A 17,639-nucleotide genomic window follows, 5' to 3' on the forward strand; every position below is an offset into this window, starting at 1 on the left:
CAAAAATCTGCTCAGAATGAGTTTTGATCCTGAAACCAGACAGAAGAAGGCAGGTCGCTGTTTCACATCAGGAAGAAACAAAGTCTCAATATTATTGATTCATCTGAAGATTTGTGAGGAAAATAAAAGTTTGGCGTCTTGTGGGAATGAAACGGTTTTGGATTCAGGTATCAGTGAATGGATCAGAACACATCAGGATGTGAGAGGAGATCCTCTTCACCTGAGGTGTTAACAGGAAGGTAGAGAGGACGACAGGACCGCTGGAAGACACCATCAACACAAACATCAGAGGATCATTGTGAACAACTGTCATGAAGTATGTAACCACGGTTCTGTTGTATAGAAGTCCAGACACTCTGTGGTTCTTCTCTCTGTGCTGCAGGTCTGAAAGAGATCTGATTCATCACAGCCCGTCTGAAACTCTTCAGAGAATCAGCAACTGTCAAACTTCAACAAGGACAATTTCTCTTACAGACGTTTAAAATCCCAGAGGGTTCACCCTGCTATAAGTCAGAGCAGCATTTCTGTTAGCTAGGTGTAGAGTAGCACTTCTGTTAGCTAGGTGTAGAGCAGCATTTCTGTTAGCTAGGTGTAGAGTAGCATTTCTGTTAGCTAGGTGTAGAGTAGCATTCTGTTAGCTAGGTGTAGAGTAGCATTTCTGTTAGCTAGGTGTAGAGCAGCATTTCTGTTAGCTAGGTGTAGCATGGCTCCTGTGCTACCTGCTCAGCCCAGTTACTTAGTGCAGAAACAGGCGATGAGGGTTCACCCTGCTATAAGTCAGAGCAGCATCAGAGTGATGGTGAAGCTGTTATCTGAAGGTAAAGCAGTGACATGATGTTGCTTTAAGTTCTGTACTGCTCTCACACACAAACGTCTGCTGGGAAACTGCCTGGTCTTTGAGCCAAGATGGCTGCCTGTGTGAGCAGGCAGAGAGAAGCTGTGGTGTGTCCTGGTGCTTTGAATGATGACACTGTGATAAGAAGGTGAGTTCAGTCTGATCTGAGGTCTGATGTGTTTCACAACAGTCAGGACTTTTATTGATGTGGAGGGGAAGGCAGCACAGGGTTGAGCACTAGGACCCAGCAGGCATCAGGGCGTGTAAACAGAGTGTGATAGCTCACCTGGGCTCCTCCTCCTGTGATGAAGCACACCTGAGAGACCGTCAGCAGCTGAGGACGGACTGTGTTTGCTCTCACCTGCTGCTTTCAGTCCTGTAAAGGTAAGATATGATTTAACTTTACAATAACATTCAGCTAACGAGCTAACATTCAGCTAACGAGCTAACATTCTGACAGTGTTGACGTCCTGTCAAAGACGTCTCTGTCTCTGTCCGTCCTGTCTCCTAACAGCACTCTGTAGCTCAGAGGTGACAGTCTGACAGCCTGTAGTTTCAGCTGGAGATGTAAAAGCAGCCAGTTCACTACTGAGTCTAACAAGTCAACAAGATAAACTCACTAAATGTCAAGAAAGGAAATATTCTGACACCTATTTTCCTTCTGAACACAAAAAAAGTTTCTCTCTGTGACTGAACTGAGACGAGTTTAATCGCCTTGTGAACTCATCGTCAAACACACTTCATTCAAACTGGTCCTGAACTGAACCACAGTCACAAACACTAACATGTAACTTTACTGTGTGTTTGACGAGGAGATCATGTGGATCAACAGCACAGCTCCATGTGTTGTTAGCTGATGAACACTGTCTACATATAAAACACTGTGACTTTATAGGACTGCATGTTAAATGACAGATGAGCTGACATGTTGTTAATGTGGTTTAAAGGGTCAAGTGAAGGTAAATCTGCACTCTGACACACAGATGTTGGACTAATTAAAGTTTAATATTTAGATAGATAGTTAACTTTATTAATCCCTGAGGGGAAATTAGGTTACCATAGCAGCACGTACATTCAAGTACAAATATAGAAACAATGAGAAACAATAAAGTAATAAAATGCTTCAGTAGTTATGAAGTAAAATAAAATGCTGAGGTATCGAGGAGTAAAGTGGAACATAAGGTGATTAATTTAACTGACAGCAGCTGTTCAAATAGTGAAGTTCAACAGGATTCATGAACCTTTTTACATGTTTTCTACGAATCAAACGTTCAAATGAACTGTCTGACTCATTTCTTCTGTTTTCTCTTCAGAGGAGCTGAGCAGCAGTGACGCCATTTTGAATGTTTGTTTCCTCAACCGTCACTGTGAAGACAACTGAAGTCAGAAGTGAAGTCGTGCCAACAAACCAAGGTAACAAGGTTTGTTTTGTCTTGATCTGATTCATTCTCCTGCCTGATGACACATTCAGGTGCTCTTTAAAAACCTGTAAAACAAGTCGTTGTCACTGTACAATCTAATCTGACGTGTTTCACCAGTTTTAGCATCTGATGAACAACAGAGTTCATACAGACACTGATGTATTCAGGCTGATGACACGTGATGGTGATCAGACAATCAGAGGCCTTGAATGACGAACATGTTGAAAACAGAGACAGGATACAACCAATCAAATCACTGCTGAAGTGAGAAGAAACACTGTCAGACCAAATGTAAAGACTCAAATGTACAAATATTATTACAAAGTACATTAATTAATTCTTGTATATTTCTAATAGCTTTAAAAAAGTTAAGCATCAGCTCTTAATGAACATCATGAACACCTTGATCTACGGAGCCTAAAAAGTTTTCACCGTCTTGGATGTTTCACACTTTTACTGCTTTTATAAATGGAGTCATGATCAAAAGACAAAACAAAACCTCTTTACTGTCAAAGTGAAAACAGATTTCTACACAGTGATGTCAATGAATTAAACATATATAATGTAAAATAAGTGATTGTATAAGAATTCAGCCCTTCAAGTCTTTGGCTCGATCGCAGCACTGAGTCTGTGTGGAGTCTCAATCAGGCTTCAACATCTGGACGCTGCAATTTTACTCCTTCTTCTTTGTAAAACTGCTCCAGCTCTGTCAGGTTGAGGGGATCAGGTGTGAACAGTACTTTTCAAGTCCAGCCACATGTTCTCTAGTGGACTGAGGTCTGGGCTTTGACTGGGCCGCTCCAGAACATTCACCTTGTTGTCTTTAAACCATTTCTGTGTAGCTTTCTCTGTTTGCTTCGGGTCATTGTCTTTCTGGAAAATAGATCTTCTCCCAAGTCGTAGTTCTCTTGCAGACTGGATCAGGTTGTCCTGCAGGATCAGGGTTAATCAGTTGAACCCTCCACCTTTACAAGCCTTCAGGACCTGCTGCTGAGAAGCATCTCCACAGCCTGATGCTGCCACCACCATGCTTCACAGTGGAGATGGTGTGTTTGTGGTGATGTGCAGTGTTTGGTGGTCCTTCTTCCAGTGGACCTTGGAGTCTCTCACATGTCTGTGGATGAACTCTAGTGGAGATTTAATGAGCTTTCTTCAACAGTGGCTTTCTCTTTGTGACTCTCCCATAAAGCTTTGACTGGTGAAGAACCCAGCAACAGTTGCTGTATGCAGAGTCTCTCCTATCTCAGCTACTGAAGCTTTAACTCCTTCAGAGGAGTCTTAGGTGTCTTGGTGGCTTCCTCACTGGTCTCCTTCTCCCACCATCACTCAGTTTGTGAGGACGACCTGCTCCAGGCAGATTTACACGTGTCATAGTCCTTCCATTTCTTAATGATGGAGTTAACTGAACTCTGGGGGATGTTCAGTGACGTGGAAATGTTTTTGTATCCGTCCCCTGACTCATACTTCTCAGTAACCTTCTCACAGAGGTGCTTGGAGTGCTCTGTTGTCTTCATGGTGTAATTGTAGCCATGAATACTGATGAACAGTGACTGGACCTTCAGACACAGGTGTCTTTATACTACAGTCACTGAGACACATTCACTGCAGTCAGGTGATCTCAAGTTCACTAAGTGTGACACTACTAGCACCAACTGGACCTCTGTTGAAGTAGGTCAGTCACAAGGGGGTGAATACTTACACAATCACTTATTTTACATTATATATTTCTAATTTATTGACATAACTTCTTTTCACAATAAGTGTGGACTCATTACAGACAACACAATCACTAAAATGATGACATTTAGCTCAAAAACTCACAACTAACAAAGTATTTGCAGTACAGCTGTAGGATGTTACAAGGTCCATCAACATAATACAAGTTTTTACTTGTTTTGTCTTTTCAAAAGAAACAAGTGAAGAAACAACAGTGTTGTTTTTGAGTCTTTGAGTTGAAAACAACTAAAGTGAGAAGTGACTGACTTCCTGGTCTGGAGACACTCCACCAACAGTCTCTTCTTTATGTCACTTTGACCTTAAATGTGATCAATAATCAAACACATTTCCCTTGAATTAGTTTTATAGTGTTTTCTGGAAGCGAGCCGTCTTATTTTGGAAGGATCTGACTCTCTTTGAAAGTAACTAGTACAATTATCCCAGTACTGTGCTGAAGTACTTATACTCTACTTGAGTGTCTGCTACTTCACACTTGTACTGAGCTAAATGAGATATTGAACTTTGAACTTGTCTACATTTAGTTGTGAATATGAAAGAGCATCCTGACAGAGAGATGTGTGACCGCGCCCTCATGAAGTGACAGTCGCTCGTCTTGGGAATAAAAAAACATTCGTTCAGATTTTACGGACCTGGACGTGAAATAATGTTTGTATTGAGCCGAGGAGCTAAAATGAATATTTAGTCCCGACGCAGAGAACGAGATAACGTCATCTCGTCTGCAGTCAATCGAACCGTCTCAAGCTGTGACTTGAAGGTTCCCAGAAGTGGATGAAAAAGAGGCTCAATAGGTTTCACACACAGATAGAAAACCTTGAAGATAACACAGCACAAGCCTGTGAAATAAAAGCAGTGAATGTGATATTACAGCCAGTGAAAAGTCGATCAATAACTCAATAAATGATTAAGTAATGCAACATCTGAACACTTTCTTCAAAAACAGTGTGAAGGAAATGAAAATAATCCTTGTGTGCACATGAACTTCTCTGCTCTTTGTTGAGCAGCATGTGGCTCAGATCTTCCTCTACTTGTCTTTAGAGGCCATGTGGCGCCATCTGGTGGTGCAGAAGTGAACTGCAGGATGTTGTTGTTACTTTATATATCATCTACAAGAATACATCAGAATGTATTAATGATATTTAGTCTTGATCATCTGAATGTGTAAATTAACTAAAGATACGTGTCAAGTAAAGTTATTAAGTAGCATGAAGTGGAAACACGTGACTGAAGTACCTCAGGATTGTAGTTCCGTGTAGTACTCGAGTAAATGTACTTTCCTCCACTGTTACTGGTGTTTCTAGAACAGTGAGTCCAGTCGTGTCTCGCTGGTTAAACTGGTGTTCAGAGCAGACGACTCACTTCCGGTCTGATGGCTCCATGACACCATCTAGTGGACTGACAGTAGAAGTGCAGCATTCATGTGACACTGATATGAAGCAGCCAATCAGTGGAGGAGCAGCTGATGTTCTGACAGGAGACATGATGGAAAGGCTGATTTCAGTTGATGTGCAGATGAATGATTTGTGTTTCCTCTCCAGATGAAAGTGTGTGTGAGTTGAGCAGCATGAATCAGTGTGAGGACAGAGAGGAGGGAGGCCCTCCCTCTAAAACCCCTGGACCTGGACCTGGACCTGGACCTGGTGCTGGACCTGGACCTGAGCCCAGCTGTGTGTCCTTCAAGAGTGACCGTTCAATAGGTCGTTTCATTGATTTTTTTGAAGGACAACAACCTCCTGCTGTAAAGAGGTGAGCTGTTAATAACATTAATATGTGACTGATTTGTGCTTTAACTGTGGAGAAAGATGTTTTTTGAAACCTGATGTTTATTTTCAGCTTCGTTCTTCTTCACTTAAATTTATATTGTCACTTTAGAAAGCGGCCCAACAGAACCAGTCTTCAACTCTTCATTTCACTTTATTGAATTAGTTTGGTCCAATATTCTCTGAGGTTTATTCCTCATGTTCTCCACTATTTTATGGACACAAGCTTCTGTGTCTGAAGACTAGAAAGTCAATTAACATCTGTGGTGGTCGTCTTCTCTCTCCAACAGGAGACCAGCCTCTACTGGACCTGGACCTGAGCCCAGCTGTGTGTCCTTCAGGAGTGACCGGTCAATGGATTTTCCTATTGATTTTAAACAACAGCGTTCATCAGACAGACAGTAAGTTGTCCTCATGTTGCTCTCTGTTGATGTTTGTCCTCATTAAATCCAGTCTGACCAGTTGTCCTGATGGTCTTCATGTCCTCAGTCCTTGTTCTGTGTAAAAATACTTGATAAAGTTCAGCTGAGGATAATATGAAGCTTCAGAAGTCTGAGCTACACAGAACAAGTGCAGATCCTCCAAAGACTTGTTAGTCTGATGTAGGGGAGAGTGGGGTAATTTGTGCCAAGGGGCAAGTAGTGCCACCCCAGTTATCTAGAAAACCATAGAAGAAGTTGGTCATGTGACCACATATTTTTGAAGAGGCATCCATTTCACTCATCCTGCAAAGAAGGGAGACACATGGCTTGAGAGGTGAGCACATTTAAGTTCAAAAAACATTTTTTTGCCCTCCAAAGTAAAATTTCTATGATCAAGGTTTTTTGATTGCTGTGTTTGAACAATTATAGACAACTTTGAACACAGTTCACATGTTTTAGTGCTTTAGTAAGCGACACCATGAGTCTATACAGTTAACATGATGCTAGCTCAAAACAGCTGGGGGACGCATTTTATTCAAAATGGTGGGCTTGGGGTGATTTGTGCCAAAGGGCCTGGGTTAAGTTGTGCCAGTGGTACAACTTGTGATTATTTACTATATATTACTTTATTGTATTTTATTGTTATTGTAAATTGTATTCTTACATTTGATCACTAAAACTATGTGACATTCTTAATTTTAGACCAAAATCCATCAATCCACGCAAATACAAACAGAAGACAGACAGGGTCAGACAGGGTGAACTGTCTTTAAGTAAACCACCCACACCACAACACTTGGAAGTTCACATTTCCCTGCAGCATTGACAAGTGGGATGTAAAGTTGTAGGCCCAGTAGTCTGGATCTGTGAAGAGTAAGAGTCCACTAGGTGTTCATGTGATGGTATCGGCCTTGTTGTAGAAAAGTGGCCTTTGATGTTGTTAAAACTTTAAATAAACGTTAAATAAGTCATTTTGTATTGAATTTGTCTTGCTTTTATATAGCATTATCGTTTGTGAGATTAAAACGATCTGTTTTACTTCAATTATCAATGGCACAATTTACCCCAGTGTATTCTCTCTAATGGCACAACTTACCCTGCACCGGGGCAAGTTGTGCCACGAAACCACTTTTTTTTCTAAAGCTATATTTCTCAAACAGTTTATTTAAGATCCAAAGTGATTGTTCCCAGGGATGCACAACATCCTAAACTATATGTACATATTTTAGTTGGAGGCACTTTGGAGGTTGGAGGTTACTGTAATCCCTCGCTTTAAAGGCACTTTAAGTAAAAAATGGCACTACTTGCCCCACTCTCCCCTACCGACAGTAAAGTTTGTTGTCTGTCAGAATGAATTCATGATCCACAGACTGAAATCATTCAGCTTCATGTTGACTGAACTCTGGTGTGTTGATCCTTTTCTTGTTGATCGCTGCTAGTTTCTCCAGCAGCTTCTGTGTCTGAAGACAGAAAGGTGGATTTCCTTGTTGATGGTCGTCTTCTCTGTCCAACAGGAGACCAGCCTCTACTGGACCTGGACCTGGACCTGGAACTGGACCCAGCTGTGTGTCCTTCAAGAGTGACTGGTCACTGGATGATTTTATGAATTTTAAACAACAGCGTTCATCAGACAGACAGTAAGTTGTCCTCATGTTGCTCTCTGTTGATGTTTGTCCTCATTAAATCCAGTCTGACCAGTTGTCCTGATGGTCTTCATGTCCTCAGAGTGATGATGAAGGTCAGAGCAGGATCAGTATTAAAGGACAGGTTCACAGTTTTTCATGTCTGTCCCTCAACAACTCTGACGACAGTGTTCCTCCTGTGTACAAACAGCAGTGACTCACCTCCTGCTGAGATCCGACCTGCTGCTGAGGAGAGGAGAGGCTGTGTGTTATATCTAACGTTACAAGGGCCCGACCCATCCGGACTTCATGGGGCCGGTACCGAAACCCATATTAAGGAGTAAAAAACTCTGATAACTTATATATCAGCTGATTAAACTTTTTAATTATTCAAAGAATAAATAAAAACAAACAACTGATTTTGTTGATCTGTTATATAAAGTTCAACACTTGAGACAAAGATATGAACTGAAGACAGAACATTTTACTGTTTTACAATATTTATTAAATATGCAAAAATAAATAAAAGTGTTAACATCGGCGTCTAAAGGTCAACTTCTGCCCAATAATGATTATTATCAGATCGGCTATAATCACCTGATTAATCGGTCGGACCGCCAGTTTTGACTTCATATAGTGTTTGTTTGTGAAACATGCAGTTAAAACACTTTGTGTTTCAAATAGTTTTATTATGAAGCTTCACTTCAAAATATCAAGACACAAAACTGTTATTACAGTGCTTCTTTTTATATAAACAACATCAAAAAGGACATGAACAACAACAACCCACCCGGTTTTGCAAGATGTCAAGTTTTCTCAGTTTTCTTTTAGTTTGTCCTGAATGAAGAACCGGATCATCTCAAGGTGGAGTGTGTCCATCAGCTCTGTGAGCCACAACTTCAGTGTAAAAACTATTTGTAGTTGTTGTTCTCACTTTGATTCAGTTGATCTGAGCTCAGTCTCAGTCTCTGACAGTTTGTTAGCAGCCGACTCCTCCTGTCTTTTCTTAAAGTGTCCTCAACTGTTAAATCAGCTGCTGTAGTTGATGTGAAGTTCAGACTTTCCATTCAAACACCTGCCAAACACAGTGGCAACATCACATGGTCTCAGGCCAACAGCTGACAGTTCACCATCAGGAATGCAGATTTTCACCTTCGTAGTAACATCTCCTGCGTTACATCATTTGGAGTTAACAAAGACAGCAAGCCTTCCACCCAACATCTCACTGCTCTGTCTGTCTCTGTCCAACCAAACTAGTGTGAAGCCGGCTAATTGCATCAAACAGTCTGGTATTTTCCTGTTCGTCCATGTCTTTGTCAGGCGGGACACACTGCACTCCTGGTACTGTCCACTGACTTAAAACTGGTTTAAGTACTTAAACCAATCTCCCTAAACTTATAATAAACACCCTTAAGTGGTACTAAAGTTAATAATAGTAAAATAGGGAAAAAACAAAACAAATGAGGGTAAGAAAGGGGAGAGGGGAGCTGGTGTGTCGGGCTGCCACTCCGTGTTGGGGCTGGAAGTGGAAAGTCATGCCATTGTGACAGTATGAACCAACCAACAATGGACCCGGCAGACACAAACTCTTTGGAAGAGCTGAAGGAGTACTGCAAAACTTTTGAAAGACTGAACTGAGCCGTCACAGGCTTCATGGACTTTAAGCACAGGCTATTCAGTGTTTCCCACACATGGGCTCTACTTGGGCGGCCCGCCCAGGAAGATAAAGCAAACATTCAATCTTTCCCAATCAACGATGTAATTTTACAGCGCACACAGACAATCTGCCCTTCAGCCCCGCCCACCTCATCACGCAGCATGCATCAGCTCTGGCATCAGCAATTTACTTCAGCTTTGGCGGTGTGGTTTTTTAGTCCGCTGGTAAAAAAACAAAGAAGAAGAGGAGTATTTAACGCGGTTGGCTTGACCGGAGCTTCCTCTGCAAAGAAGACAGCTGCCCTCATCGTCGAGATCAAGCCCCCAGGAGGAGCGCCAGGCCTTGAAGCCATTTTTAGTAGTGGCAAAGCCGTGTGACTAGATCGTCACATGATGCACTGGACCCAAAAATTATTTTTCCCATAAGTAAACATTGTGAAAGAAGCAGCTGTAAAACGGTGGATAATTGTTTTTGAAATTTGGAAATTATTGGAATTATTTTATCCCCATTCAAGGTAGAAGGGCGTCACCTCTTCCTTGTTGCCTCCTAGGTCAATCTTTGAATCCCCCATCTGCCATTGCCATTTTTCAGTCTTCTAGTTTCTCCTCACAGGGTGTTGGGGTATCTCAGTATTTCAGAAAAACATACCAGAATTATTTCATCAATACATATCGGTAGGTTCCAGTGCAGCCATTGTGTCAATATTCACCCAAAACAACACACGAACAAGTTGATGAATACATTTAGAGTCACACAAATCAGACAAATTAAACATCATAATCAAGTTTGGCCCGGGGCCGTTCTTTTATGACCTGCTTTTGATGTGAGCATGAAATCAGAAGTACAAAAAAGGAACCTGTGTTTGTTTTTTGGTATCAGATTCAAAAACAAATGAATCGATAATGAATCATTTTTTCATTCTCCAATGTTGGAATCTCAACTGAACACAAGTTTATTGAGACTCTTCACCACTTTGCACTGGACAGTTAGCATCCAACTAGCTTGTGTCAGCTGTGTGTTGCTGTCCACAGTATTTTAGGGGTCAAGAGCTGGAGGGACTAAACCAGACAAGCTGCTGAACCAACCCAGTAAACTGACCGACTGTTGATTCACAGTGGGATCAGCAGCACGACCAACACTTTGATGTCAGGGGAAACCATCTGATTCAATGATGTCATCAACACTTTAACTCAAAGGACCTTCAGCTTGTGTTTGTCTCTGAGTGGACAGACATAATGTGGCTGATTCTTCATGATTCCTCCACAGAGTCGACCAGGAGAGCTCAGAGGTTCCCAGAGGTCCGTCTGCCCAGCAGCATCAAACACACCTGGACTCCATATTTATGGTCTGTACATGAACAACAACTACTGTTACATCCAGTCTGTTCACAATAATCTCCATGCTGCACTTTACAGACCAGTGGTGAATCTGTCCAACATGGATCTGATGTTTGGCTCCATGATGTTAAATGTTCTCATTCACATAATATTCTGTTCCAGCTGCTGGAGGAGAACATTGTGACTTTTGTGAAGAACGAGCTGAAGAAGGTCCAGAAGGTTCTGAGTTCAGATCGCTCAGAATGCTTAGAGAGTCAGAGGGAGGATGAGGAGGTGTTGGATGGTGAGGATGAAGAGCAGAGGAGGAGCAGCAGAGAGGCATTTCTGAAGATCACACTTCACTTCCTGAGGAGAATGAAGCAGAAGGAGCTGGCTGACTGTCTGCAGAGCAGTAAGAGGATTTCTCTAAAGATTAAACATGATGGATCAATGAGACGTTTACTGAAGTCTGATGATGATGATGATGATGATGGGAAATCTGTTTATATATGCAATCTTTAGGGGAAAGAAATTGTCATATTGTCTTTATAAATAACTTAATGATCTTGCTTGTTGTGTGTTTATTCAGGAAGTCATTCAGGAGTTTGTCAGCGTAAACTTAAATCTAACCTTCAGAAGAAGTTCCAGTGTGTGTTTGAGGGGATCGCTAAAGCAGGAAACCCAACCCTTCTGAATCAGATCTACACAGAGCTCTACATCACAGAGGGAGGGACTGCAGAGGTCAATGATGAACATGAGGTCAGACAGATTGAAACAGCATCCAGGAAACCAGACAGACCAGAAACAACAGTCAGACAAGAAGACATCTTTAAAGCCTCACCTGGAAGAGATGAACCAATCAGAACAGTGATGACAAAGGGAGTGGCTGGCATCGGGAAAACAGTCTTAACACAGAAGGTCACTCTGGACTGGGCTGAAGACAAAGCCAACCAGGACATACAGTTCACATTTCCATTCACCTTCAGAGAGCTGAATGTGCTGAAAGAGAAAAAGTTCAGCTTGGTGGAGCTTGTTCATCACTTCTTCACTGAAACCAAAGAAATCTGCAGGTTTGAAGAGTTCCAGGTTGTGTTCATCTTTGACGGTCTGGATGAGTGTCGACTTCCTCTGGACTTCCACAACACTGAGATCCTGACTGATGTTACAGAGTCCACCTCAGTGGATGTGCTGCTGACAAACCTCATCAGGGGGAAACTGCTTCCCTCTGCTCGCCTCTGGATAACCACACGACCTGCAGCAGCCAATCAGATCCCTCCTGACTGTGTTGACATGGTGACAGAGGTCAGAGGGTTCACTGACCCACAGAAGGAGGAGTACTTCAAGAAGAGATTCAGAGATGAGGAGCAGGCCAGCAGAATCATCTCCCACATCAAGACATCACGAAGCCTCCATATCATGTGCCACATCCCAGTCTTCTGCTGGATCACTGCTACAGTTCTGGAGGATGTGTTGAAGACCACAGCGGGAGAAGAGCTGCCCAAGACCCTGACTGAGATGTACATCCACTTCCTGGTGGTTCAGTCCAAACTGAAGAACACCAAGTATGATGGAGGAGCTGAGACAGATTCACACTGGACTCCAGAGAGCAGGGAGATGATCGAGTCTCTGGGAAAACTGGCTTTTGATCAGCTGCAGAGCGGCAACCTGATCTTCTATGAATCAGACCTGACAGAGTGTGGCGTCGATATCACAGCAGCTTCAAAGTACTCAGGAGTGTTCACACAGATCTTTAGAGAGGATAGTGGACTGTACCAGGACAAGGTGTTCTGCTTCATCCATCTGAGTGTTCAGGAGTTTCTGGCTGCTCTTCATGGCCATCTGACGTTCATCAACTCTGGTGTCAGTCTTCTGGTAGAAGAAGAGCAATCAACATCCTGGTTGTCTAAACTATTCAGAGACAAACCTGAACCAACACATCTCATCAAGTCCAAAGCAAGAAAAAATGAAGTTGCATTGACACAGTACCTCCAGAGTTCTGTAGACAAGGCCTTACAGAGTTCAAATGGACACCTGGACTTGTTCCTCCGCTTCCTCCTGGGTCTTTCACTGGAGACCAGTCAGACTCTCCTAAAAGGTCTGCTGACACAGACAGGAAGTAGCTCACAGGCCAATCAGAAAACAGTCCAGTACATAAAGAAGAAGATCAGTGAGAATCTGTCTCCAGAGAGAAGCATCAATCTGTTCCACTGTCTGAATGAACTGAACGATCAGTCTCTAGTGGAGGAGATCCAACAGTACCTGACATCAGGACGTCTCTCCACAGATAAACTGTCTCCTGCTCAGTGGTCAGCTCTGGCCTTCATCTTACTGTCATCAGAAGAAAATCTGGATGTGTTTGACCTGAAGAAATTCTCTGCTTCAGAGGAGGCTCTTCTGAGGCTGCTGCTAGTGGTCAAAGCCTCCAGCAAAGCTCTGTAAGTGTGGAGAAGTTTTTTTCAGAATGCAGTAAATGTGCTGTTATTGACCCAAATAGAAATAATTTTCTTGTTCTGCTCATTATTCTTTATCCAGACTGAGTGGCTGTAACCTCTCAGAGAGAAGCTGTGAAGCGCTGTCCTCAGTTCTCAGCTCCCAGTCCTCTAGTCTGAGAGAGCTGGACCTGAGTAACAACAACCTGCGGGATTCAGGAGTGAAGCAGCTGTCAGCTGGACTGAAGAGTTCACACTGTGTCCTTGAAACTCTCAGGTCAGGATTCATTATTTTATTTCATTATTTCATGTAACTTTACAATTGGAGCAGGTCTTGATCATAAGGGGGGCAGGTAATGTCCGGGGTGAGTGGGGTCCTTAACAATACAGCTGGCCTTCTTTTGGAGTCGGCCAGTGTAAATGTCTCTGAGAGGGGGTAGTGTCGTCCTGATGACACGCTCCGCTGCCCTCACCACCTGCTGCAGGTCCTTCCTGTCCTGTGTTGTGCAGCTGGAGAACCACACTGTGCAGCAGTAGGTCAGGAGGCTTTCTATCGCTGACCGATAGAAGTTGGTCAGCAGGTGGTGAGGGAGGTGAGCGTGCTTTAGCTTCCTGTAGGTGTGAAAGTTACAAAGGTGGAATGGGGGGACAGTTTCATTCCACCTCTGATCCTCCAACAGAGGTAGTAACACAGCCAAAACACAGGCGAGACGACCTGTGTGGACAGGAGTGTGATGTTCTGATAGTGTTCACAGTCTGACAACTTAACAGATCCTTCACTCATCAAAGTAACGATACAAAACCAATGAAACCACTAATCTATTTGTATATAAAATGTGGGTCTGTCAGTCTATTCTGCACTTTAGTCCCGACTTACATATCTCAACAACCATTGGATGGATTGCCATGAGGTTTGGTTCAGACATTCATGCTCCCCTCAGGATGAACTGTAATTACTTTGGTGATCCTCCATCATCAGGTCATCATTTTAATCTGTACAATATGTTGGTTCATGACCAAATATTTGCAAAACTAATGGCATTTCCATCAGCTCCAGTTATACTCCGTGTTCAGTGCTAATTAGTAAATTAGTGAAAACTAAGATGATCAATATGATAAACGTTAAACCCTTAAACACAGATGTGCACTGAATCATCAGGACCCTCAGCTGATCTGTGATGTGTGTTGTTTTGTGTGTCTGCAGGCTGTCAGGCTGTCTGATCACAGAGGAAGGCTGTACTTCTCTGGCCTCAGCTCTGGACTCCAACCCCTCCCATCTGAGAGAGCTGGACCTGAGCTACAATCATCCAGGAGACTCAGGAGTGAAGCTGCTGTCTGCTCGACTGGAGGATCCAGGCTGGAGACTGGACACTCTCAGGTATGAAGAGTCCTGCTGCAGCCACAGACAGTCAGTGTGAGACTCTGTATCTCGACTGTAGATGGTTCAGTGTCGGGAGGTCTGCTTCGTTTACTCCACCTCCAGCTGTTCAGTTCAGTTCAGGAGAAAAGGCAGCATGGCACGACGCCAAGAGTTACAAGTGAAGAGCGGAAGATGAGAAGAAGAGATGAAGATCAGCGACCAGGAGAGTCTTGGCACAAACACTAAAGTTACACCTCTTTTTTCAGACTAGTTTAGTGCCTGTTCAAAATGTGCCTGATTGATTTGTCGGCCTCTGGTTTTGCTGCTTGATGAACCGTCATCCAAACTACTTCAAAACATTAACATTAAATCTAATTTACACCACGTCACTGCTGTGTTATGATATTAATAATAACAATAGACCCTCTGTGTCAGATGTCTGGTCAGAAAATACTGAACCTCAAATTCAAAAGATTTCTGTGACACATAAATGAATTTAATCACTGAATGTCATAGAAACTCTTTCCCTGAACTGGAGAATCAGTGTTTCTGCCAAAGTGCTTGACTTTGAACTTAAAATGGTTCTGACATGGATCTTTATCAACACTGGAATAACTGCATTCTAGATCATCACTGACAGTGTATCTGTGCCTCAGTGTGAGACATTTACAGACTGTAACAACTGTCTGTGGCGTCAGTTTAAAGTGAACAGAAGATGTAAAACAGTCCAATAACAACGTTAGATGACACAAGGTGGAACATTCCCGTCACATCACCATAACAGCAGCAGTGCATAGATTAATTTAAGATGGGTCAGTGGTGCCGTCTATGTGACCTGTGCAGAGCCGATGTAGGAGGGATGTTGGAGGGAGGCTGAGATCATCTGAGAGTGTTAAAAAAGAGAGTAGTTTTTTTAAACGGTCATCTCGGGACACATGTTGATTTATTATGTATAAATTGTATTTGTTTGTTTGCACAGTAAAACAAAGCAGCAGAAACACAGCGAGAACAAAAAGCAGACTGTGCAGGTGAGATTCAGAAAAGCCCTGGAAGCTTCAAACAGAAATCTGACCTCAAAAGTTCTGACATCCAAATCCAAAAGTCCTGTAATATACAAACATGAGCACAAGCTGACATTGGATCAGACAGCAAGCGTAAGGTCGCCCACAGGAAACAGCAGCAACATCCAATAACATAAAGATGAAGTCATGAATCCAAAAAGAGGTTTGTGTGTGTCCTCACATGTTGTCGTCCTCTTTCACACACACCAACATCCTGTGGCTCTCAGTGTGTGAGGAGAGTGGCAGAGGTGAAGAGGTTCAGGAGAACAGGGAGAAGCAGGCCTGATGGACATATTGTGTTTCTGTGTATGAGTCATGTCATGTCCATGTCTGCATGCTGAAAGAGGATGTGCTGCTCTGACCCCCCTCCTCCTTTCAGGGTGGAGCCTGCTGGAGTCCGATGGTTGACACCAGATCTGAGGAAGTGTGAGTGTGTTTTTACTTTGATTCAGCTTCACACTGTGACATCACTCAGTCACATCTGTGATGTCATCACCACACTGATGATACATTAATAACTGCAGCTGTGTTGTGTCTTTTTCTCTCCATCAGATTCCTGTGAGCTCACAGTCGACACAAACACAGTCAGCAGAAGGATCAAACTGTCTGACAACAACAGGAAGATGGGATATGTGATGGAGGATCAGTCATATCCTCGTCATCCAGAGAGGTTTGAGACCAGGTGGCGTCAGCTGCTGTGTAGAACTGGTCTGACTGGTCGCTGTTACTGGGAGGTCAAGTGGAGAGGAAGAGTTTATATATCAGTGAGTTACAGAAGAATCAGAAGGAGAGGACGCAAAAAAGACTGTGTGTTTGGACGGAATGATCAGTCCTGGAGTCTGTGTTGCTTTAATGATGGTCGTTACTCTGTCTGTCACAATAACAGACCAACACACATCTCCTCCTCCTCCTCCTCCTTCTTTTCCTCCTTCTTCTCCTCCTCCTCCTCTGGTAGAGTAGCAGTGTATGTGGACTGTCCTGCTGGCACTCTGTCCTTCTACAGAGTCTCCTCTGACTCACTGATCCACCTCCACACCTTCAGCACCACATTCACTGAACCTCTTTATCCTGGATTTGGGCTCTCCGGGCTCAGGTCTGGTTCCTCAGTGTGTCTGTGTGGTGTTTAGTCTGCAGAGTCTCCTCCTGTCACAGAAACATTGTCAGTGCTGAACAGTTGAGTCTGTACAGGATCACAGTCACATCAATCTTTCAGCTTCTTGTAATAAATTCATCAGTGAACTTTGTACAAAATGATTCAAACTGATTGTAAAGATTGATGGTTTCCTCGTCATCAATGATTCTGATCTGCACATTAAAACTGAGACATCGCTTCACTTTGTTCTGCACTTGTTGTATTTGACAGTCGTCAGCATGAAGCTGGTGACTCACAGAAGGACTTTAACAGGCAGCCGCTGTAAAGACTTTAAAACAGGCGTAACGTGCGTCTCCTTCTGGTCTGAGTCAGCAGTCGTGCAGCAGGATGTTGAATTAGCTGCTTTCATAATGTTTCTGTGTGAGTGTTACGGCCTCCGTTCATAAAAGTCAGAGCTGAGGCTCAGAAGGGGCTGGAGGATGCAACATGTGAAGGACACCAGACACAAGGTTCATAGTTAACTCACAGCTTTTATTACATCATTCAAATTATTCCCAAAAGAAACCCAGGAACAAACAAAAAGGGGCTGAAAGGAACAAAAGATGGGAAGACGCTGGACCAACCAGGCAGTAGGCCGTCGTTCCCCGCGTCTCCCCCTGAACCACCTCGATGAAGACTGATTCTAAAACAAAGAAAAGGAAGAACTGAACCAGCGGTAACCTCCGGCCCAAACTAACACGGTAAACTAAAATAACACAACCCCAGCACCTAAACTATGGAGGCTGACAAACCAACCTGTTGGAGGAGGGGAGGAAACTCTCCGACACGACGAGGACAAGATGACGGGAGAAAGTCACGACCACGTCCAAAATAAGAGCGAGAGCCAGATGGAATAATGACACAATTGGTTTCTTTGACCAACCAGAGGC

The 17,639-nt window shown here is 43.2% G+C and overlaps 1 protein-coding gene across 1 annotated transcript; it reads left to right on the plus strand.

The window, feature by feature from the left end:
- Positions 1–906: 906 nt before the first annotated feature.
- LOC311252956 (protein NLRC3-like) lies at positions 907–17,281 on the plus strand (the record flags this gene model as incomplete). Its single annotated transcript, XM_084346620.1, has 10 exons — positions 907–983; positions 6,041–6,151; positions 7,687–7,809; positions 10,718–10,796; positions 10,951–11,179; positions 11,357–13,202; positions 13,300–13,473; positions 14,401–14,574; positions 15,997–16,043; positions 16,170–17,281. The coding sequence occupies 10 exons, from the start codon at positions 907–909 to the stop codon at positions 16,742–16,744; spliced, it is 3,435 nt and encodes a 1,144-aa protein (XP_084202746.1). The 3' UTR covers positions 16,745–17,281.
- Between the last annotated feature and the right edge of the window lie 358 nt (positions 17,282–17,639).

This window comes from Pagrus pagrus (genome assembly GCF_965226575.1).
Source record: "Pagrus pagrus genome assembly, chromosome: 24".
NCBI classification, from domain to species: Eukaryota; Metazoa; Chordata; class Actinopteri; order Spariformes; family Sparidae; genus Pagrus; species Pagrus pagrus.